General features: G+C 43.0%; 1 protein-coding gene across 1 annotated transcript in view; it reads left to right on the forward strand.

Moving 5' to 3' along the window:
* The window catches only part of LOC106593647 (synaptotagmin-C), a 59,250-nt gene that overhangs the window by 10,973 nt on the left and 24,042 nt on the right, over positions 1 to 24,235 (forward strand). Inside the window, exons 2-5 of the mRNA XM_045720212.2 lie at positions 9,130 to 9,420; positions 10,228 to 10,640; positions 18,880 to 19,266; positions 19,684 to 19,798. Coding sequence (XP_045576168.1) covers positions 10,493 to 10,640; positions 18,880 to 19,266; positions 19,684 to 19,798 — 650 coding nt within the window. The 5' untranslated portion in view covers positions 9,130 to 9,420; positions 10,228 to 10,492. The remainder of the gene's footprint in view (positions 1 to 9,129; positions 9,421 to 10,227; positions 10,641 to 18,879; positions 19,267 to 19,683; positions 19,799 to 24,235) is intronic.

Genomic DNA, 24,235 nt, shown 5'->3' on the forward strand with positions numbered 1-24,235 from the left:
GGTAGAGTAGAGGAGAGGAGAGGATGTAGAGTAGAGGATGGTAGAGTAGAGGATGGTAGAGTAGAGGATGGTAGAGTAGAGTAGAGGATGGTAGAGTAGAGTAGAGGATGGTAGAGTAGAGGAGAGGATGGTAGAGTAGAGTAGAGGATGGTAGAGTAGAGTAGAGGATGGTAGAGTAGAGTAGAGGATGGTAGAGTAGAGGAGAGGATGGTAGAGTGAGAGGATGGTAGAGTGAGGAGGATGGTAGAGTAGAGTAGAGGATGGTAGAGTAGAGTAGAGGATGGTAGAGTAGAGTAGAGGATGGTAGAGTAGAGGAGAGGATGGTAGAGTAGAGGATGGTAGAGTAGAGGAGAGGATGGTAGAGTAGAGTAGAGGATGGTAGAGTAGAGGAGAGGATGGTAGAGTAGAGGAGAGGATGGTAGAGTAGAGTAGAGGATGGTAGAGTAGAGGAGATGATGGTAGAGTAGAGGATGGTAGAGTAAAGTAGAGGATGGTAGAGTAGAGTAGAGGATGGTAGAGTAGAGGATGGTAGAGTAGAGTAGAGGAGAGGATGGTAGAGTAGAGGATGGTAGAGTAGAGGAGATGATGGTAGAGTAGAGGATGGTAGAGTAAAGTAGAGGATGGTAGAGTAGAGTAGAGGATGGTAGAGTAGAGGATGGTAGAGTAGAGTAGAGGAGAGGATGGTAGAGTAGAGGAGATGATGGTAGAGTAGAGTAGAGGATGGTAGAGTAGAGTAGAGGATGGTAGAGTAGAGTAGAGGATGGTAGAGTAGAGGAGAGGATGTAGAGTAGAGGATGGTAGAGTAGAGGATGGTAGAGTAGAGGAGAGGATGGTAGAGTAGAGTAGAGGATGGTAGAGTAGAGTAGAGGATGGTAGAGTGGAGTAGAGGATGGTAGAGTAGAGGATGGTAGAGTAGAGTAGAGGATGGTAGAGTGGAGTAGAGGAGAGGATGGTAGAGTAGAGTAGAGGATGGTAGAGTAGAGGAGAGGATGGTAGAGTAGAGTAGAGGATGGTAGAGTAGAGGAGATGATGGTAGAGTAGAGGATGGTAGAGTAGAGTAGAGGATGGTAGAGAAGAGTAGAGGATGGTAGAGTAGAGGAGAGGATGGTAGAGTAGAGTAGAGGATGGTAGAGTAGAGTAGAGGATGGTAGAGTAGAGGAGAGGATGGTAGAGTAGAGGAGAGGATGGTAGAGTAGAGGATGGTAGAGTAGAGGATGGTAGAGGATGGTAGAGTAGAGGAGAGGATGGTAGAGTAGAGTAGAGGATGGTAGAGTAGAGGATGGTAGAGGATGGTAGAGTAGAGTAGAGGATGGTAGAGTAGAGGATGGTAAAGTAGAGTAGAGGATGGTAGAGTAGAGGATGGTAGAGTAGAGGATGGTAGAGTAGAGGAGAGGATGGTAGAGTAGAGTAGAGGATGGTAGAGTAGAGGAGAGGATGGTAGAGTAGAGGAGAGGATGGTAGAGTAGAGTAGAGGATGGTAGAGTAGAGTAGAGGATGGTAGAGTAGAGTAGAGGATGGTAGAGTAGAGGAGAGGATGGTAGAGTAGAGGATGGTAGAGTAGAGGATGGGTAGAGGAGAGGATGGTAGAGTAGAGTAGAGGATGGTAGAGTAGAGGAGAGGATGGTAGAGTAGAGGAGAGGATGGTAGAGTAGAGTAGAGGATGGTAGAGTAGAGTAGAGGATGGTAGAGTAGAGGAGAGGATGGTAGAGTAGAGGAGAGGATGGTAGAGTAGAGGAGAGGATGGTAGAGTAGAGGAGAGGATGGTAGAGTAGAGTAGAGGATGGTAGAGTAGAGGAGATGATGGTAGAGTAGAGGATGGTAGAGTAGAGTAGAGGAGAGGATGGTAGAGTAGAGGATGGTAGAGTAGAGGAGATGATGGTAGAGTAGAGGATGGTAGAGTAGAGTAGAGGATGGTAGAGTAGAGTAGAGGATGGTAGAGTAGAGTAGAGGATGGTAGAGTAGAGGATGGTAGAGTCGAGGAGAGGAGAGGATGGTAGAGTAGAGGATGGTAGAGTAGAGGAGATGATGGTAGAGTAGAGGATGGTAGAGTAAAGTAGAGGATGGTAGAGTAGAGTAGAGGATGGTAGAGTAGAGGATGGTAGAGTAGAGTAGAGGAGAGGATGGTAGAGTAGAGGATGGTAGAGTAGAGGAGATGATGGTAGAGTAGAGGATGGTAGAGTAGAGTAGAGGAGATGATGGTAGAGTAGAGGATGGTAGAGTAGAGGAGATGATGGTAGAGTAGAGGATGGTAGAGTAAAGTAGAGGATGGTAGAGTAGAGTAGAGGATGGTAGAGTAGAGGATGGTAGAGTAGAGTAGAGGAGAGGATGGTAGAGTAGAGGAGATGATGGTAGAGTAGAGGATGGTAGAGTAGAGAGAGGATGGTAGAGTAGAGTAGAGGATGGTAGAGTAGAGGAGAGGATGGTAGAGTAGAGTAGAGGATGGTAGAGTAGAGGAGAGGATGGTAGAGTAGAGTAGAGGATGGTAGAGTAGAGTAGAGGATGGTAGAGTAGAGTAGAGGATGGTAGAGTAGAGGATGGTAGAGTAGAGTAGAGGATGGTAGAGTAGAGGATGGTAGAGTAGAGTAGAGGATGGTAGAGTAGAGGATGGTAGAGTAGAGGATGGTAGAGTAGAGGAGAGGATGGTAGAGTAGAGTAGAGGATGGTAGAGTAGAGGAGAGGATGGTAGAGTAGACGAGAGGATGGTAGAGTAGAGTAGAGGATGGTAGAGTAGAAGAGAGGACAGGATGGTAGAGTAGAGGATGGTAGAGTAGAGGAGAGGATGGTAGAGTAGAGTAGAGGATGGTAGAGTAGAGGAGAGGATGGTAGAGTAGAGTAGAGGATGGTAGAGTAGAATAGAGGATGGTAGAGTAGAGTAGAGGATGGTAGAGTAGAGGAGAGGATGGTAGAGTAGAGGAGAGGATGGTAGAGTAGAGTAGAGGATGGTAGAGTAGAGAGATGGTAGAGTAGAGTAGAGGATGGTAGAGTAGAGGAGAGGATGGTAGAGTAGAGGATGGTAGAGTAGAGGAGAGGATGGTAGAGTAGAGTAGAGGATGGTAGAGTAGAGGAGAGGATAGTAGAGTAGAGGAGAGGATGGTAGAGTAGAGTAGAGGATGGTAGAGTAGAGGAGAGGATGGTAGAGTAGAGGAGAGGATGGTAGAGTAGAGGAGAGAGATGGTAGAGTAGAGGATGTAGAGTAGAGTAGAGGAGAGGATGGTAGAGGATGGTAGAGTGAGAGGATGGTAGAGTAGAGGATGGTAGAGTAGAGTAGAGGATGGTAGAGTAGAGTAGAGGATGGTAGAGTAGAGTAGAGGATGGTAGAGTAGAGGATGGTAGAGTCGAGGAGAGGAGAGGATGGTAGAGTAGAGGATGGTAGAGTAGAGGAGATGATGGTAGAGTAGAGGATGGTAGAGTAGAGTAGAGGAGATGATGGTAGAGTAGAGGATGGTAGAGTAGAGGAGATGATGGTAGAGTAGAGGATGGTAGAGTAAAGTAGAGGATGGTAGAGTAGAGTAGAGGATGGTAGAGTAGAGTATGGTAGAGTAGAGTAGAGGATGGTAGAGTAGAGTAGAGGATGGTAGAGTAGAGTAGAGGATGGTAGAGTAGAGTAGAGATTGGTAGAGTAGAGGAGAGGATGGTAGAGTAGAGGATGGTAGAGTAGAGGAGAGGATGGTAGAGTAGAGTAGAGGATGGTAGAGTAGAGGAGAGGATGGTAGAGTAGAGTAGAGGATGGTAGAGTAGAATAGAGGATGGTAGAGTAGAGTAGAGGATGGTAGAGTAGAGGAGAGGATGGTAGAGTAGAGGATGGTAGAGTAGAGTAGAGGATGGTAGAGTAGAGGATGGTAGAGTAGAGTAGAGGATGGTAGAGTAGAGGAGAGGATGGTAGAGTAGAGGATGGTAGAGTAGAGGAGAGGATGGTAGAGTAGAGTAGAGGATGGTAGAGTAGAGGAGAGGATAGTAGAGTAGAGGAGAGGATGGTAGAGTAGAGTAGAGGATGGTAGAGTAGAGGAGAGGATGGTAGAGTAGAGGAGAGGATGGTAGAGTAGAGTAGAAGAGATGATGGTAGAGTAGAGGATGTTAGAGTAGAGTAGAGGAGAGGATGTTAGTGTAGAGGATGGTAGAGTAGAGGAGATGATGGTAGAGTAGAGGATGGTAGAGTAGAGTAGAGGATGGTAGAGTAGAGTAGAGGATGGTAGAGTAGAGTAGAGGATGGTAGAGTAGAGGATGGTAGAGTCGAGGAGAGGAGAGGATGGTAGAGTAGAGGATGGTAGAGTAGAGGAGATGATGGTAGAGTAGAGGATGGTAGAGTAGAGTAGAGGAGAGGATGGTAGAGTAGAGGATGGTAGAGTAGAGGAGATGATGGTAGAGTAGAGGATGGTAGAGTAGAGTAGAGGATGGTAGAGTAGAGTAGAGGATGGTAGAGTAGAGGATGGTAGAGTAGAGTAGAGGAGAGGATGGTAGAGTAGAGGAGATGATGGTAGATTAGAGGATGGTAGAGTAGAGTAGAGGATGGTAGAGTAGAGTAGAGGATGGTAGAGTAGAGGAGAGGATGTAGAGTAGAGGATGGTAGAGTAGAGGATGGTAGAGTAGAGGAGAGGATGGTAGAGTAGAGTAGAGGATGGTAGAGTAGAGTAGAGGATGGTAGAGTGGAGTAGAGGATGGTAGAGTAGAGGATGGTAGAGTAGAGTAGAGGATGGTAGAGTAGAGTGAGAGGGATGGTAGAGTAGAGTAGAGGATGGTAGAGTAGAGGAGAGGATGGTAGAGTAGAGTAGAGGATGGTAGAGTAGAGGAGATGATGGTAGAGTAGAGGATGGTAGAGTAGAGTAGAGGATGGTAGAGTAGAGTAGAGGATGGTAGAGTAGAGGAGAGGATGGTAGAGTAGAGTAGAGGATGGTAGAGTCGAGGAGAGGATGGTAGAGTAGAGTAGAGGATGGTAGAGTAGAGGAGAGGATGGTAGAGTAGAGGAGAGGATGGTAGAGTAGAGTAGAGTAGAGGAGATGATGGTAGAGTAGAGGATGTTAGAGTAGAGTAGAGGAGAGGATGTTAGTGTAGAGGATGGTAGAGTAGAGGAGATGATGGTAGAGTAGAGGATGGTAGAGTAGAGTAGAGGATGGTAGAGTAGAGTAGAGGATGGTAGAGTAGAGTAGAGGATGGTAGAGTAGAGGATGGTAGAGTAGAGTAGAGTAGAGGATGGTAGAGTAGAGGAGAGGATGGTAGAGTAGAGGAGAGGATGGTAGAGTAGAGTAGAGGATGGTAGAGTAGAGGAGAGGATGGTAGAGTAGAGGAGAGGATGGTAGAGTAGAGGATGGTAGAGTAGAGGATGGTAGAGGATGGTAGAGTAGAGGAGAGAATGGTAGAGTAGAGTAGAGGATGGTAGAGTAGAGGATGGTAGAGGATGGTAGAGTAGAGTAGAGGATGGTAGAGTAGAGGATGGTAAAGTAGAGTAGAGGATGGTAGAGTAGAGGATGGTAGAGTAGAGTAGAGGATGCTAGAGTAGAGTAGAGGATGGTAGAGTAGAGTAGAGGATGGTAGAGTAGAGTATGGTAGAGTAGAGTAGAGGATGGTAGAGTAGAGTAGAGGATGGTAGAGTAGAGTAGAGGATGGTAGAGTAGAGTAGAGGATGGTAGAGTAGAGGAGAGGATGGTAGAGTAGAGGAGAGGATGGTAGAGTAGAGTAGAGGATGGTAGAGTAGAGTAGAGGATGGTAGAGTAGAGGATGGTAGAGTAGAGGAGAGGATGGTAGAGTAGAGGAGAGGATGGTAGAGTAGAGTAGAGGATGGTAGAGTAGAGTATGGTAGAGTAGAGTAGAGGATGGTAGAGTAGAGTAGAGGATGGTAGAGTAGAGTAGAGGATGGTAGAGTAGAGGATGGTAGAGTAGAGGAGAGGATGGTAGAGTAGAGGAGAGGATGGTAGAGTAGAGGAGAGGATGGTAGAGTAGAGTGGAGAAGGGCAGTATCCTAAAGAGCTCAAGAGAAGAGAACCAAGCTCTGCTTTTTAAAGTGAGGTAGTGAAATAGAAAACTATACAATCATATTGTTATGAAAATGCATTATGTAAAATTAATCAAACACTGTTGCTTTTTAAGCTACTAGATGTGTAACATCATAATAAGTAGTTTTTCCTCAGGAGAAAACAAAACGTTACTGAAAATAATGAGAGGTAGATTTGAGATGACTCTACAGGTAAAAGAAAACAAAAAGAAGAGGGAGCTAATAGAAAATGATCCCATCAGCTACATTGAGATGCTGCTGAAACATCCCATTAGCTGTACCTCATGGATTACCTCTCTTTGTCTCTTCTTGCATCGTGCATATTTTCACACAACCTGTCTTTGCTTGTTTACATTTTCTCTCACTCAAACACATAGGTTGTTGTTTTTCTGACAGAAAATTACTTCGAATAGCAAAGGAATTCTGTTAAAAGGTAACAGTTGCAGAGCCTGTAGAGTGAAAGTCAGCCGTGCATATGAGGAGACGATGAAATCTTCTTAACCCATCCAAATGTTTGATTGAACTCTGAAATTAATCCAAACTGCTTAGCCCTTTGGTCGAATTCACCGCTTCTGTTGCGGTGAAAGGAAAAGTGAAGTCCCTCAAGAAAGAGTGACGTCTGATGTGAAATAAAGTGGAATATTTCAAAGGACGTGCTGACGTTACCATAATCTCTGCATAATGGTCGCTACACAGCAGGTAGTGTGATATTATACTAGTTTTGACATAATGCAAAGCTGTGATGTTGAACATATTCTGTATGAGAGACATACTGAGTCAGGCTCAGGTGTGAATGAGCTGAGATTTACGCTCCTCTCCTATGATCCCCTGTGTGAAATACGTGCTTTTTGGGTTTCAATGTGTCACAGTTCACACATTCAGTCCTCTCCTCCTCTTCTGCCTTTTCGGCTTTTCTTAACAAACTGGCACAACCCCAGAGATTCATCACACTCCAGAGAGAGAAGGCCCCCGAGAGCATGCCCAGAATCAGTTGTCACAAAGCAAATACAAGCCTCACCCATTATAGGCCCAAAGAAACATCTGGCCTAAAACCAGTGCTTAGGGGCACTTTCAGTCAACATCATTCATCACATGTTAAATGTGTTTAGCTGGAGGGGGTCTCTGATTGGACAGTGACATTACTAACCATCTGTTTCTTGCCATAAGATTGGGCAGTAGCCTTGGTTATCCGTCTTTGACCTCAGTGGGAGCCTGGCTACTCTCTGCTACATGATTGGACAGTGACCTTACTGGTGCCAGATTAATGTTTTGTGATTGGAACGTGACCTTCCTGGTTCCCCAGTCCATGTTGAGCAGTGAATTTACTTGCAATGCAGCCACCATTTTGTGATTGGGACAGTGACCTCACACCGCTTACCTTACCTCTCTGTTGTTTGATTGGACAGTGACCTTCCTGGTTGCCTAGTCTGTCTATTGTGATTGGACAGAGCACGTCCTTGGTTTTCCAGTCTCTGTAGTGTGATTAGACAATTACCTTCCCTGTTGTCCAGTTGCTGTAGTGCGATTGGACAGTGACCTTCCTGGTTGACCGGTCTCTGTTGGTGTATTGGTTGCCCAAGGTTATTGATTTAAAACAGGGCAGCAGTCAATGGAATGTCTGTGGGAGGTTTGTGTTCCTTTGTGGCTGTGAGCGTCTCAGTATAGGGTGTTGTATGGAGGGAGAGATGAGTCTGTACGTGTCTGAAGGCATATTTATCAGTAAATAATGAGGCTCTGTAAATATTTAGCTTGTAGTAAATTGCACAGCCAGACCTTGATTACTATTGTTGCTATGTCACCAACACTGCCTCCTGTTCCACAGTTTTCCATTCCTTTCTACTTACCTTTCATCTCCTCCTCTTCCTCCTTTCATCTAATGTCCATATCGCTCCTTTCTCTCCCCTCTTTCTCATACCATCTCATTCTCTCTCACATACACATCCGTACACATTCTCTTTCTCTCCCCCTCTCTTTTCCTGCCTCCCCCTGATGTTCTTGCTGGCATTTGAGAGGACCAGTTTGGTGGCAGACAGCCATTCCTCAGATTGAGATATGCTGGGTTTTAAAGTCACACTCAGAAAGATTTACTATCTCAGTCTGGATGGAGGGGAGTGAAGCGGGGATACAGACTGGGGTGTTGGGTTGGGGGTAGCGTTTTAATACGCTAATCTCAGACTCATTTTTTACAATGAAGCGAGCTGAGATGGACAGATAAATGGACCTTGTTTAGTCTGAGTTTGATCCAGACGAATTGACGGGCCTAATATGCCTATCAGAAGTTTTCAGATATAGAGAAAGAGTGTGTTTGAGAGTGAGTGAGAGAGAGAGAGAGAGAGAGAGAGAGAGAGAGAGAGAGAGAGAGAGAGAGAGAGAGAGAGAGAGAGAGATGAGGAAGGAGAAATGGCACCAACATGTCCTGTCCTGAGTCTTGTCCTGATTGAAATGTGTCTCTTCTTAATGCTGTGATGGATTGATGGCCAGGGAGATAGATGGACATATAAGCAACACTTTGCTAGGGAGGTTGCCAGTCACTGCACAAAGACTGATGCTGACATTTCACAGAACCACAATCATCAAATGATAAATAGATGTTCCTTTGGCCGAACAGGGTTCTCATTGGACAAGTGGGCCTACCTCTCGCTGATACGACGTCTCGTTGGACGTTCTGGCAGCAGACTCCTCACTGATGAGAAATCTTATTCGCCCAATGTGATTACAGTATGCCAGCTATTACTGTGAATGTAGACATTCATTAATTTATGTATTTTTAGACATATTTCTATCATATATCCCTGCGGACACACAGACTGTGAGAACGGAGAGAGCTATAGAGAAAGAGAAAGTTGGGGCATTGACCTGCTTTTTGGAGACAGAATGAGTTCAAAACAAAGGGAGAATGTTAAGGAGCTCAGGAAATAGAGTTCTCTGACAAAAGGACAATGAGGACAACGTCTGTCTGTATGTGCACTGAAACACTAATAGTCCTGGGATTTTACGTTCTGTGTACTACTAAGAGCATCCAAACAACAAGAGACAAATTCAATGTAATACCCTTGTGTAACCATTGTAATACAATCGCTATCACAATCTCTGTGGATTTTGTGCTTGACCTCATTCAGTAATGTGTTGTCATTGTCTTTCAGGTGATGGAGCCATTTATAAGACATTCTATGAATCTAGGTTGGAGGAAAACCAGGAAAACTACTGCATTCCATTGAATCCGCTTGGAACTACATTACCCAGAGCTAAACTGGGCTCTAAATGCTGTTAGAGCTATCCCTATCTCTGTGACATTAGAAAAAGAAGAACACAAACTAGTATAAGGTTATGAATTTGTTGGAATCATAACCAAGTGTTGTTCAGCTGTATCTTGGTGGAGAAGACATTTCAAACATGACAGGGACTCCTAGACTTTACAAACAACTCTAATACAGGTATGTTGACATAAAACAGAAATAAAAATGTACCATAAACCAGGTTTCCATCCAACCATTAAATGCGGATGAATTACCTGACGTATAAAAAAAGTCCAGGCTGATGGATAGGAAATGTCCGTTGAAATTCATAAATGCCGACAGACAATTTGTTCATTCGACATGTTGGGATCTTTTTGTGTCTGTAAAATTAGTTATCTGAGAAATGCTAACGGGAACACCTTCATGCGCAAATATTGATATAATAACCATCATATGGAAAATAAACTTGGAGTCACACGATGACCTACCACCACGACGTGGAAGAGCAGGAAAGGTTTACAGCCAGATCATGAACTTCACGTGGTGGTTAAGTGCACGGTGATCATGCAAATTTCCAAGAAGATAAATATCGAGGGTAAGCTATTATTTGAATTCTGGGGATATGATGATCGGTGCTTGGCTGCCAATTATCATATCAGTGAACTCTTGTCTAGAGAGCATGCGCCAAAACCAGATTGGCCAAGTTTGCTATTTATCGCAACAGTTTTTGTGACAAAACCATCGGTACCCCATTTAACGTACATGTTTTATCTGGTACATGGGAACTTAACCACAAAAGTGATTTTTATCACACACAGACTTTTATCCACAATGGGTTAGTTTGATGAAAACTCACCTCTGGTGGGAAAATGCACATATTGTTTTATGCAGATTTGAGAATATTTGCATGAAAATCTGTCACCAATTGGCACAATGATAACAGTACCTATTTATACATCGTCTTTCATCTTCTTTTTCCTAATCTTTTCCTTTCATTCCTCTCAGGAAAAGCCAAAGGGGTGGGTTTGGCTCACACATTTATGGGCGTGTCAGTCATAGACTCCGCCTAAGTAGACAGCGCCTGACAGAGCCCCTCCCCTTATTCCTGGATTGGTCCAATCTCCACTGGCCCCACCCATTTCTCCAGACCCTCCAAGGAACGTGGCCGGATCGAACCTCTTCTCACCCAGGTGCCGTCCGTTTGGTGAGGGCGGCGAGGGCTGTGCTGTGATTGGTTGACTGCGGGTGGGAGTGCAATGCGGATTGGAGGATGTCGGGGGACTGGGATGAAGACCACCTGTGTAAGAAGGCCCTCACTCTGGTGGAGGAGTTGTGCTTACACTCCTCAGCGAAGGACAGCCATGAAGCCAGCTGCCGAGACTTCGTCTACATGATGAGGGGACAGCAGCACGAAACAGGTAACAACATAGTAACATACAGTAACATACAGGAATCATTAACAACATAGTAACATACAGTAACATACAGGAATCATTAACAACACAGTAACATACAGTAACATACAGTAACATACAGTAATCATTAACAACACACTAACATACAGTAACATACAGGAATCATTAACAACACAGTAACATACAGTAACATACAGGAATCATTAACAACACACTAACATACAGTAACATACAGTAACATACAGGAATCATTCACATACAGTAACATACAGTAACATACAGGAATCATTAACATACAGTAACATACAGTAACATACAGTAACATACAGGAATAATTAACAACACACTAACATACAGTAACATACAGGAATCATTAACATACACTAACATACAGGAACATACAGGAACATACAGGAATCATTAACATACACTAACATACAGGAACATACAGGAACATACAGGAATCATTAACACCACACTAACATACAGTAACATACAGGAATCATTAACAACACACTAACACACAGTAACATACAAGAATCATTCACATACAGTAACATACAGTAACATACAGGAATCATTAACAACACACTAACATACAGTAACATTCAGTAACATACAATAATCATTCACATACAGTAACATACAGTAACATACAGGAATCATTAACATACAGTAACATACAGTAACATAGAGTAACATACAGGAATAATTAACAACACACTAACATACAGTAACATACAGGAATCATTAACAACACACTAACACACAGTAACATTCAGTAACATACAATAATCATTCACATACAGTAACATACAGTAACATACAGGAATCATTAACAACACACTAACATACAGTAACATACAGTAACATACAGGAATCATTAACACCACACTAACATACAGTAACATACAGGAATCATTAACAACACACTAACACACAGTAACATTCAGTAACATACAATAATCATTCACATACAGGAACATACAGGAACATACAGGAATCATTAACAACACACTAACATACAGTAACATACAGGAATCATTAACATACACTAACATACAGTAACATACAGGAACATACAGGAATCATTAACAACACACTAACATACAGTAACATACAGGAATCATTAACATACACTAACATACAGTAACATACAGGAATCATTAACAACACACTAACATACAGTAACATACAGGAATCATTAACAGCACACTAACATACAGTAACATACAGGAATCATTAACAACACACTAACATACAGTAACATACAGGAATCATTAAAAACACAATAACATACAGGAACATACAGGAATCATTAACAACACACTAACATCCAGGAATATACAGGAATCATTAACAACACACTAACATACAGGAATCATTAAAAACACAATAACATACAGGAATCATTAACAACACACTAACATACAGTAACATAGAGGAACATAGAGGAGTCATTAACAACACACTAACATACTGTAACATACAGGAATCATTAACAACACAGTAACATACAGTAACATACAGGAATCATTAAAAACACAGTAACATACATTAATCATTAACAGAGTAACATACAGGAATAATTAAAAACACAATAACATACAGGGACATACAGGAATCATTAACAAGACAGTAACATACAGTAACATACAGGAATCATTAACAACACAGTAACACACAGTAACATACAGGAATCATTAACAACACAGTAACACACAGTAACATACAGAAACATACAGGAATCATTAACAACACACTAACATACAGTAACATACAGGAATCATTATAAACACTGCAACATACAGTAATATACAGGAATCATTAATACACAGTAACATACAGTACAATACAGGAATCATTAACAACACACTAACATACAGTAACATACAGGAACATAGAGGAATCATTAACAACACACTAACATACTGTAACATAGAGGACTCATTAACAACACACTAACATACTGTAACATACAGGAATCATTAACAACACACTAACATACAGTAACATACAGGAACATAGAGGAATCATTAACAACACACTAACATACTGTAACATACAGGAATCATTAACAACACAGTAACATACAGTAACATACAGGAATCATTAAAAACACAGTAACATACAGGAATCATTAACAGAGTAACATACAGGAATAATTAAAAACACAATAACATACAGGAACATACAGGAATCATTAACAACACAGTAACATACAGTAACATACAGGAATCATTAACAACACAGTAAGACACAGTAACATACAGGAATCATTAACAACAGTAACACACAGTAACATACAGAAACATACAGGAATCATTAACAACACAGTAACATACAGTAACATACAGGAATCATTAAAAACACAGTAACATACAGGAATCATTAACAGAGTAACATACAGGAATAATTAAAAACACAATAACATACAGGGACATACAGGAATCATTAACAACACAGTAACATACAGTAACATATAGGAATCATTAACAACACAGTAACACACAGTAACATACAGGAATCATTAACAACACAGTAACACACAGTAACATACAGAAACATACAGGAATCCTTAACAACACACTAACATACAGTAACATACAGGAATCATTATAAACACTGCAACATACAGTAATATACAGGAATCATTAACACACAGTAACATACAGTAAAATACAGGAATCATTAACACACAGTAATGTACAGTAACATACAGTAACATACTGGAATCATTATAAACACTGCAACATACAGTAACATACAGGAATCATTAACAACACAGTAACACACAGTAACATACAGGAATCATTAACAACACAGTAACATACAGTAACATACAGGAATCATTAACAACACAGTAACATACAGTAACATACAGTATCATTAACAACACAGTAACATACAGTAACATACAGGAATCATTAACAACATAGTAACATACAGTAACACACAGGAATCATTAACAACACAGTAACATACAGCAACATACAGGAATCATTAACAACACAGTAACACACAGTAACATACAGGAATCATTAACAACACAGTAACACACAGTAACATACAGAAACATACAGGAATCATTAACAACACACTAACATACAGTAACATACAGGAATCATTATAAACACTGCAACATACAGTAATATACGGGAATCATTAATACACAGTAACATACAGTACAATACAGGAATCATTAACAACACACTAACATACAGTAACATACAGGAACATAGAGGAATCATTAACAACACACTAACATACTGTAACATAGAGGACTCATTAACAACACACTAACATACTGTAACATACAGGAATCATTAACAACACAGTAACATACAGTAACATACAGGAATCATTAAAAACACAGTAACATACAGGAATCATTAACAGAGTAACATACAGGAATAATTAAAAACACAATAACATACAGGAACATACAGGAATCATTAACAACACAGTAACATACAGTAACATACAGGAATCATTAACAACACAGTAAGACACAGTAACATACAGGAATCATTAACAACAGTAACACACAGTAACATACAGAAACATACAGGAATCATTAACAACACAGTAACATACAGTAACATACAGGAATCATTAAAAACACAGTAACATACAGGAATCATTAACAGAGTAACATACAGGAATAATTAAAAACACAATAACATACAGGAACATACAGGAATCATTAACAACACAGTAACACACAATAACATACAGGAATCATTAACAACACACTAACATACAGTACCATAGAGGACTCATTAACAACACACTAACATACTGTAACATACAGGAATCATTAACAACACAGTAACATACAGTAACATACAGGAATCATTAAAAACACAGTAACATACAGGAATCATTAACAGAGTAACATACAGGAGTAATTAAAAACACAATAACATACAGGAACATACAGGAATCATTAACAACACAGTAACATACAGTAACATACAGGAATCATTAACAACACAGTAAGACACAGTAACATACAGGAATCATTAACAACAGTAACACACAGTAACATACAGAAACATACAGGAATCATTAACAACACACTAACATACAGTAACATACAGGAATCATTATAAACACTGCAACATACAGTAATATACAGAAATCATTAATACACAGTAACATACAGTAAAATACAGGAATCATTAACACACAGTAATGTACAGTAACATACAGTAACATACAGGAATCATTATAAACACTGCAACATACAGTAACATACAGGAATCATTAACAACACAGTAACATACAGGAATCATTATAAACACTGCAACATATAGTAACATTCAGTAAAATACAGGAATCATTAACACACATTAACATACAGAAACATACAGGAATCATTAACAACACAGTAACATACAGTAACATACAGGAATCATTAACAACACAGTAACACACAGTAACATACAGGAATCATTAACAACACAGTAACATACAGTAACATACAGGAATCATTAACAACATAGTAACATACAGTAACACACAGGAATCATTAACAACACAGTAACATACAGCAACATACAGTATCATTAACAACACAGTAACATACAGTAACATACAGGAATCATTAACAACACAGTAACATACAGGAATCATTAGCCATGTATAGGACATGGAGGTTTTTCTGTTCAAGTGACATTAGCAGGAAAAAATCCCAGGAAAAACTCCTGGCCATAGTAATGTGTATTGTGGGATAGAGCAGAATATCCTGAAGAAGAGTTATTATCTGGGTTGCGATGCCAGGGTTGCCCTGAGGGGCTGGCTAGCACTCCCACAACTAATCAGGGCACCTCCGGAACACTTTGAAATATTCATGAGACATTTCCAAATTGATAACGAAGGTCCAGCCCTCTGTTTATAGGGCAAACCAAAGACTTCAAGTGCAATCCCAACCTGGCTAATTGTAAATATGGAGCATCGTCCCAGATCCCTTTGAATGAATTCTAGACAGCAGAGTGGATGAGTGGTGGAGCTAGCTAGCTGCAGTCCCAGCAGCATTCTGGTCCTGTGTGGATTCTCATGGAGAGGTTTTGGAGCGGTGGCAGAAATGTGCAGTAGTGGAGATTAGAGGGGATGCGTGTGGATCTGTGTGCTGTAGTGTAGATTAGGCTGGATCTGCTGCATGGAGCACCTAGAGATTTGTGTGACACAGTGCAGGATGTCATCATGCAGTGGGTTTGGTGGGAGGCGTTAGCGTCTAGCCTCTGGGTAATGACGTGATAAACCAAAGCAAGGGCCTCTGGGCAGTACAGGATCCTCCATCCGTCGCCTGTCTGTCAATCAATGGCTTGTGTAAGCAGGGTGGGTGTGAGCTGTTTGATGTTCTGCCTGAAAAACTCCCAGTCGGATACATCACTTACTGATTGACAGCCGGTGTCAACTACCCCATGCTGGGTTTCTGTCTCAGGAGAACCACCACCGCCTGCCTCCGCCAAGCTACCCCCCTCGAACACACACACACACACACACACACACACACACACACACACACACACACACACACACACACACACACACACACACACACACACACACACACACACACACACACACACACACACACACACACACACACACACACGTTAACGGTTAGGCTGTGTGGATTAGGACTGACCTATGGGGATCAGTATTGAGCACCTGACCTCCTGAAAGACTAATGAATAAGCAACGTTTTCCACCTGACAGTCCCCCCCCACACACGCTTTATCACAGCCCTGTCTTATCTATGCCCCCTGAGCTGCCACACACACACACAAACATGCACAAATACACACATGTAGAGACACACACACACACTGTTATTCTCTCTCTACCGTCCTAAACCCCTCGCCTCTTTAGTTCTCTCTCTAAATCCTTGTTGCCTTGTTTGTCCTCCATCTCTCTCCATCATTCATTCTCTTGTTCTTTCTCTCTCCGTCATTATCTCTTTTTGTTTTCTTCTGTGGCGTGGCATGTTGGTGGATGGTGACTATATTAACCTGGCTGTATCCTTCTGGGTGGACTGGACGTGTAGATGGAGAGGCTGAATGTGACCAGTCAGCCAATATGTCTGTTTCAACATGGTTACCAATCTGTCTCTATCTGGCCCGCCCCTACAGCCTCTCTCCTCTCCTCTCCCCCCTCTCTTCTCTCAGAATCTCCCTCTCTCTCTTATCATGCTCTACACCTATTCCCTCTGTCCTTATCTCTTCTTCCCTTTTTCCTTTCTCGTTCCCCCCGCTCATTTTCTTTCCCACCATCTCTTTCGTTCCACCTCTCTTCTCTCCCTTAGGGCTCCTCTCCCCTTTCTCTCTCTCTCTCCCCTTTCTCTCTCTGTCTCTCTCTCTCTCTCTCTCCCCTTTCTCTCTCTCTCTCCCCTTTCTCTCTCTGTCTCTGTCTCTCTCTCTCTCTCTCTCTCTCTCCCCTTTCTCTCTCTGTCTCTCTCTCTCTCTCCCCTTTCTCTCTCTCTCTCCCCTTTCTCTCTCTGTCTCTCTCTCTCTATCTCTCTCTCTCTCTCTCCCCTTTCTCTCTCTCTCTCTCTCTCTCTCTGTCTCTCTCTCTCTCTCTCTCTCTCTCTCTCTCTCTCTCCCTCTTCTCTCTCTCTCTCTCTCTCTCTCCTCTCTCTCTCTCTCTCTCTCTCTCTCTCTCCCCTTTCTCTCTCTCTCTCTCTCCCCTCTCTCTCTCTCTCTCTCTCTCTCTCTCTCTCTCTCTCTTTCTCTCTCTCTCCCCATCTGTGTCATGTTCTCCACAGTGATACATCAATGCCCCCCCACCTCTCTCTCATTCTTTCTCTCTCTCCCCCTCTCCCTCTTTCTCTCTGATCATATCCTTTGAACAAGTTCTGATTAATGTCATACATAGACTGATGAATAATTCACCACAGTGAGCGAGAGGAGAGAGAGAGAGGGAGAGAGGAGAGAGGAGAGGGGGAAGAGGAGGGAGAGAGAGAAGGAGAGGAGGGGAAGAATGATGGAGAAAGGGCAGAAGGAGAGAAAAGAAGTGAGAGATAGAAGGAGATTAGGGGGAGAGATGGAGGAGAGAGAGGTAAAATAAGACAGCATGGAAAAAGGAGAGCAATGGAGGATGTGAGAGAAGACTAAAGAAAGGGGGAAGAGATGGAGAGAGAGAGACAGAAGGCATAGAGAATTCCAGGAGATGCGCCCTAGGGGTAGAGGAGTGTCTCGCACTGGCTGCTGTTGTCTCATTTACTCATTTACTCTCAGTCTCGTTGTCAGTGAGTTATAGATACAGTTTCAATATCTTTTGAATGATTGAACAATGTTTGTGTCTTTGTCATGCCCACAAAGCCACTTGGGATTGAATCGAGGAAAGACAGAGCCAGGGAAAGGAAGGGAGAGGGTGAAGGAAAGATACACAAAAAAGAGAGACAGAGATAGGAAGAGGGAGAGGGAGAGCGAGAGGGGGAAGGAAAGATGGGGAGACCGAGAGACAGAAAGATTAAGAGAGATAGGAAGAGATAGAGAGGGTGATAGAAAGAGAGGGATGGGGAAGGAAAAATAGAGAGATGGACAGACAAAAGAGAGAGAGCGATAGAAAGACAGATAAAGAGAGACATTCTCCAGGTCCAACACTGATCGCTCTACACCCAGACAATGGCCTCAGGTGATTGGCAGGCCTCTGGTCTGTGTATTGGATAGGGCTGGAGGAGCTGTCCACCAGACTGGTGCTGAAACCGCGCTTTTTTACTTATTTTATTTCTCACCAGGATGACTCATTTCCCCCCCCCCCCCCCCCCCCCGTTTCCCCTCAGACAAAATCTTTTAGCCGTCAGTGATTAAAAGCTCATAACCACGAGCACAGGCCTAATCACATCACAGGAAATATCATTGTGGGTGTTAGTATTTTTATTGTGGTGTTATCAGTCCACCAACGTTTGTTATGTTTAAGCTGCCATATTCAAAATGGGTATATTAGCATTTGAAGCGGCGTATCACATTACGCTCTCAGTGTGTTGTCCCTCTGCTCTTATGATGTGGGATTTAGTGGATGTTGGGCTGATAGTGGATGAGGAGTGGGAAAAGGAGGCTTAATTGAGAGAATAAACTATGTGAAGGATACTGATTAATGTGACATGAGGCTTTTTGGTATTTTAGATGATGAGGTTGAAGTATTGAGTCTTCATCCATCATTGCCTTAAACAAACTCACCCTCTGTCTCTGTCTCTCTTCTCTCCATCCTTCCCTCTCTTCTCGTCCTCCAGAGATCTCTGTCAGCCTGTTGTCGGTGATCGTGACGTTCTGCGGGATTGTCCTTCTCTCAGTCTCTCTCTTTGTCTCCTGGAAGCTCTGTTGGTTGCCATGGCGAGACAAGGAGGGTGGGGGCCTGAGCTTGACATCGGGGCTGATGCCCGGGGGCGTGGGTGGGATGGGCGGCAGTGGGGGGGCCTCCCTCCTACCTCCTGTCATGCAGAGGAAGGCGTCCCACTCCTCACTCTACCCCTCCCTGGCACAGCCCCAGCAGCATCACCCACACTTCTCTGACCTGGTGGGGGTGGAGAGTGGCCAGGGGGTGGGGGGCGTGGTGGGAGGCCCGGAACAGACCCAGGAACACTCCTACCTGGACATGGACTCCTACCCCAACAACGCTGGTGAGAAGGAACGCCTGATCTCACCCCACTGATACCGAAGTAGCTTTATTATAGCATGTGTACAGAGTTTGCGTCATATAATGCCTTGGTCGATGTTTTAAGTCTTGTACTATAGCAACATATCATATTTATATCTACAAAATGTTCTGTACTATATTACATTTTAACTCCACTGACGGTATGTCTAGCCAGAGTATTATTAACACATCTTGAAATGGTGCAGCACATTGCTAAATGCACTACAACCCCCCCATAAACTGGAGAAATAAGACACAACAATCTCTTACAGTAGAACCAGCTTCACTTTCTATACAAACACCTCTTTTCTTCTCTCTATCCCCCTTCTATTCTCTGCACTCCTTTTTCTGTATTGCCCTCTCTCTCTTGCTCTCTCTCTCTCTCTGGTCTGTGGTCTAGGGAATCTTAAATTGAGCCAGACGTCTCCAGAGTTGCCCCCCACCACTGAGGGGGGAGCCGCCCCACCCCACAAAGACATGCCCAACGCCCACTCCCAGCAGCAGGTCACTGCACGGTCAGTACTGTACTGTGTGCGTGTGCTTGTTTGTTTGTGTGTGTTCTCTGTGTCGGTGATTACAAAGAGGTTATGGTATAAGTAGTGAATTTGTGTGTGATTGATTAATATATGCAGGATGTGATATATCTATCTATCTATAAACTCAGCAAAAAAAGAAACGTCCTCTCACTGTTAACTGCGTTTATTTTCAGCAAACTTAACATGTGTAAATATTTGTATGAACATAACAAGATTCAACCACAGACATAAACTGAACAAGTTCCACAGACATGTGATTAACAGAAATGGAATAATGTGTCCCTGAACAAAGGGGGGGGGGGGGCAAAATCAAAAGTAACAGTCAGTATCTGGTGTGGCCACCAGCTGCATTAAGTACTGCAGTGCATCTCCTCCTCATGGACTGCACAAGATTTGCCAGTTCTTGCTGTGAGATGTTACCCCACTCTTCCACCAAGGCACCTGCAAGTTCCCGGACATATCTGGGGGGAATGGCCCTAGCCCTCACCCTCTGATCCAACAGGTCCAGACATGCCCAATGGGATTGAGATCCTGGCTTTTCGCTGGCCATGGCAGAACACTAACATTCCTGTTTGCAGGAAATCACGCACAGGACGAGCAGTATGGCTGGTGGCATTGTCATGCTGGAGGATCATGTCAGGATGAGCCTGCAGGAAGGGTACCACATGAGGGAGGAGGATGTCTTCCCTGTAACGCACAGCGTTGCCTGCGATGACAACAAGCTCAGTCCGATGATGCTGTGACACACCGCCCCAGACCATGACGGACCCTCAAATCGATCCCGCTCCAGAGTACAGGCCTCGGTGTAACACTCATTCCTTCGACGATAAACGCGAATCTGACCATCACCCCTGGTGAGACAAAACCATGACTCGTCAGTGAATTGCACTTTCTACCAGTCCTGTCTGGTCCAGCAACGGTGGGTTTGTGCCCATAGGCGACGTTGTTGCCAGTGATGTCTGGTGAGGACCTGCCTTACAACAGGCCTACAAGCCCTCAGTCCGGCCTCTCTCAGCCTATTGCGGACAGTCTGAGCACTGATGGAGGGATTGTGCGTTCCTGGTGTAACTCGGGCAGTTGTTGGTGCCATCCTGTACCTGTCCCTCAGGTGTGATGTTCGGATGTACCGATCCTGTGCAGGTGTTGTTACACGTGGTCTGCCACTGCGAGGACAATCAGCTGTCCGTCCTGTCTCCCTGTAGCGCTGTCTTAGGCGTCTCACAGTACGGACATTGCAATTTATTGCCCTGGCCACATCTGCAGTCCTCATGCCTCCTTGCAGCATGCCTAAGGCACGTTCACGCAGATGAGCAGGGACCCTGGGCATCTTTCTATTGGTGTTTTGCAGAGTCAGTAGAAGGGCCTCTTTAGTGTCCTAAGTTTTCAGAACTGTGACCTTAATTGCCTACCGCCTGTAAGCTGTTAGTGTCTTAACGACCGTTCCACAAGTGCATGTTCATGAATTATTTATGGTTCATTGAACAAGCATGGGAAACAGTGTTTAAACCCTTTGCAATAAAGATCTGTGAAGTTATTTGGATTTTTACGAATTATCTTTGAAAGACAGGGTCCAGAAAAAGGAAAAAAAAAATGTCTTCTGAGTTTATATCTATACAGTGCATTTGGAAAGTATTCAGACCTCTTGAATTTTTCCACATTTTGTTATGTTACATCCTTATTCTTAAATGTATGAAATAATTTTTGCCCTCATAAATCTAAACACAATACCCCATAATGACAAAGCGAAAACAGTTTTTTAGAAATGTTTGCAAATGTATTCAAAATAAAAAACAGAAATACCTTATTTACATAAGTATTCAGACCCTTTGCTATGAGACTCGAAATTGAGATCAGGTGCATCCTGTTTCCATTGATCATCCTTGAGATGTTTCTACAACTTTATTAGAGTCCACCTGGTAAATTCAATTGATTGGACATGATTTGGAAATGCACACACCTGTCTATATAAGGTCCCACAGTTGACAGTGCATGTCAGAGCAAAAACCAAGCCATGAGGTCGAAGGAATTGTCTGTAGAGCTCCGAGAGCTCCGTGTCCAGGCACAGATCTGAGGAATGGTACCAAATAATTTCTGCAGCATTGAAGGTCCGCAAGAACCCAGTTGCCGCCATCATTTTTAAATGGAAGAAGTTTGGAAGCACCAAGACTCTTCCTAGAGCTGGCCTCCTGGCCAAACTGAGCAATTGGGGAAGAAGGGCCTTGGTCAGGGATGTGACTAAGAACCCGATGGTCACTTTGATGGAGCTCCAGAGTTCTCCTTTGGAGATGGGAGAACCTTTCAGAAGGACAACCATCTCCGCAGCACTCCACCAATCCGAGTGGCCAGACGGAAGCCACTCCTCAGTAAAAGGCACATGACAGCCCACTTGGAGTTTGCCAAAAGACACCTAAAGACTCACAGACCATGAGAAACAAGATTCTCTGGTCTTATGAAACCAAGATGTAACTCTTTGGCCTGAATGCCAAGTGTCACATCTGGAGGAAACCTGGAACCATGTGAAGCATGGTGGTGGCAGCATCATGCTGTGGGAATGTTTTTCAGCAGCAGGGACTGGGAGACTAGTCAGGATCGAGGAAAAGATGAACGGAGCAAAGTACAAAAGTACAGAGAGATCCTTGATGAAAACCTGCTCCAGAGCGCTCAGGACCTCAGCCTGGGGCGATGGTTCACCTTCCAACCTTAAGCACACAGTCAAGACAATGCAGGAGTGGCTTCGGGACAATTCTCTGAATGTCCTTGAGTGGCCCAGTCAGAGCCCAGACTTGAACCCGATCGAACATCTCTGGAGAGACCTGAAAATAGCTGTGCAGCGATGCTCCCCATCCAACTTGACAGAGCTTGAGGATCTGCAGAGAAGAATGGGAGAAACTCACCAAATACAGGTATGCCAAGCTTGTAGCATCATACCTAGGAAGACTTGAGGCTGTAATTTCTGCCAAAGGTGCTTCAACAAAGTATTGAGTAAAGGGTCTGAATACTTATGGGAATGTGACATTTCAGTTTTAAAAATTGTTATAAATTTGAAAAAATTTCTAAACCTGTTGCTTTGAAATTATGGTGTATTGTGTCTAGATTGATGAGGGGAAAAAAACTATTTAATCAATTTTAGAATAAGACTGTTAAGTAACAAAATGTGGGGGAAAATCAAGGGGTCTAAATACTTTCTGGATGCGCTGTGTATACATTACCAGTCAAATGTTTGGATACACCTACTCATTTCAGGGTTTTTCTTTATTTTTACTATTTTCTACATTGTAGAATAATAGTGAAGGCATCAAAACTATGAAATAACACACATGGAATCATGTAGTAACCACAAAGTGTTAAACAAATCAAAATATATTTCATATTTGATATTCGTCAAAGTAGCCACCATTTGCCTTTGCACACTCTTGGCATTCTCTCAACCAGCTTCATGAGGTAGTCACCTGGAATGCATTTCAATTAAAAGGTGTGCCTTGTTAAAAGTTAATTTGTGGAATTTCTTTCCTTCTTAAGGCGTTTGAGCCAATCAGTTGTGTTGTCACAAGGTAGGGGTGGTATACAGAAGATTGCCTTATTTGTTAAAAGACCAAATCCATATTATGGCAAGAACAGCTCAAATAAGCAAAGAGAAACAACAGTTCATCATTACTTTAAGACATGAAGGTCAGTCAAGAACTTTCAAAGTTTCTTGAAGTGCATTTGCAAAAACCATGAAGTGCTATGATGAAACTGGCTCTCATGAGGACCGCCACAGGAAAGGAAGACCCAGAGTTACCTCTGCTGCAAAGGATAAATTCATTAGAGTTACCAGCCTCAGAAATTGCAGCCCAAATAAATGCTTCAGAGTTCAAGTAACAGACACATCTCAACATCAACTGTTCAGAGGAGACTGTGTGAATCAGGCCTTCATGGTTGAATTGCTGCACAGAAAACACTACTAAAGGACACCAATAATAAGAAAAGACTTGCTTGGGCCAAGAAACACGAGCAATGGACATTAGACTGTTGGAAATCTGTCCTTTAGTCTGGTGAGTCCAAATTTGAGATTTTTGGTTCCAACCGCCGTGTCTTTGTGAGACGCAAAGTAGGTGAACGGATGATCTCCGCATGTGTGGTTCCCAACATGAAGCATGGAGGAGGAGGAGTGATGGTGTGGGGGTGCTTTGCAGGTGACACTTGTCTGTGATTTATTTAGAATTCAAGGCACACTTAACCAGCATGGCTACCACAGCATTCTGCAGCGATACGCCATCCCATCTGGTTTGGGCTTAGTGGGACTATCATTTGTTTTTCAACAGGACAATGACCCAACACAGCTCCAGGCTGTGTAAGGGCTATTTGACCAAGAAGGAGAGTGATGGAGTGCTGCATCAGATGACCTGGCCTCCACAATCACCCGATCTCAACCCA

This window comes from Salmo salar, chromosome 06 (genome assembly GCF_965601325.2).
Source record: "Salmo salar chromosome 06, fSalSal1, whole genome shotgun sequence".
Classification (NCBI taxonomy): Eukaryota; Metazoa; Chordata; class Actinopteri; order Salmoniformes; family Salmonidae; genus Salmo; species Salmo salar.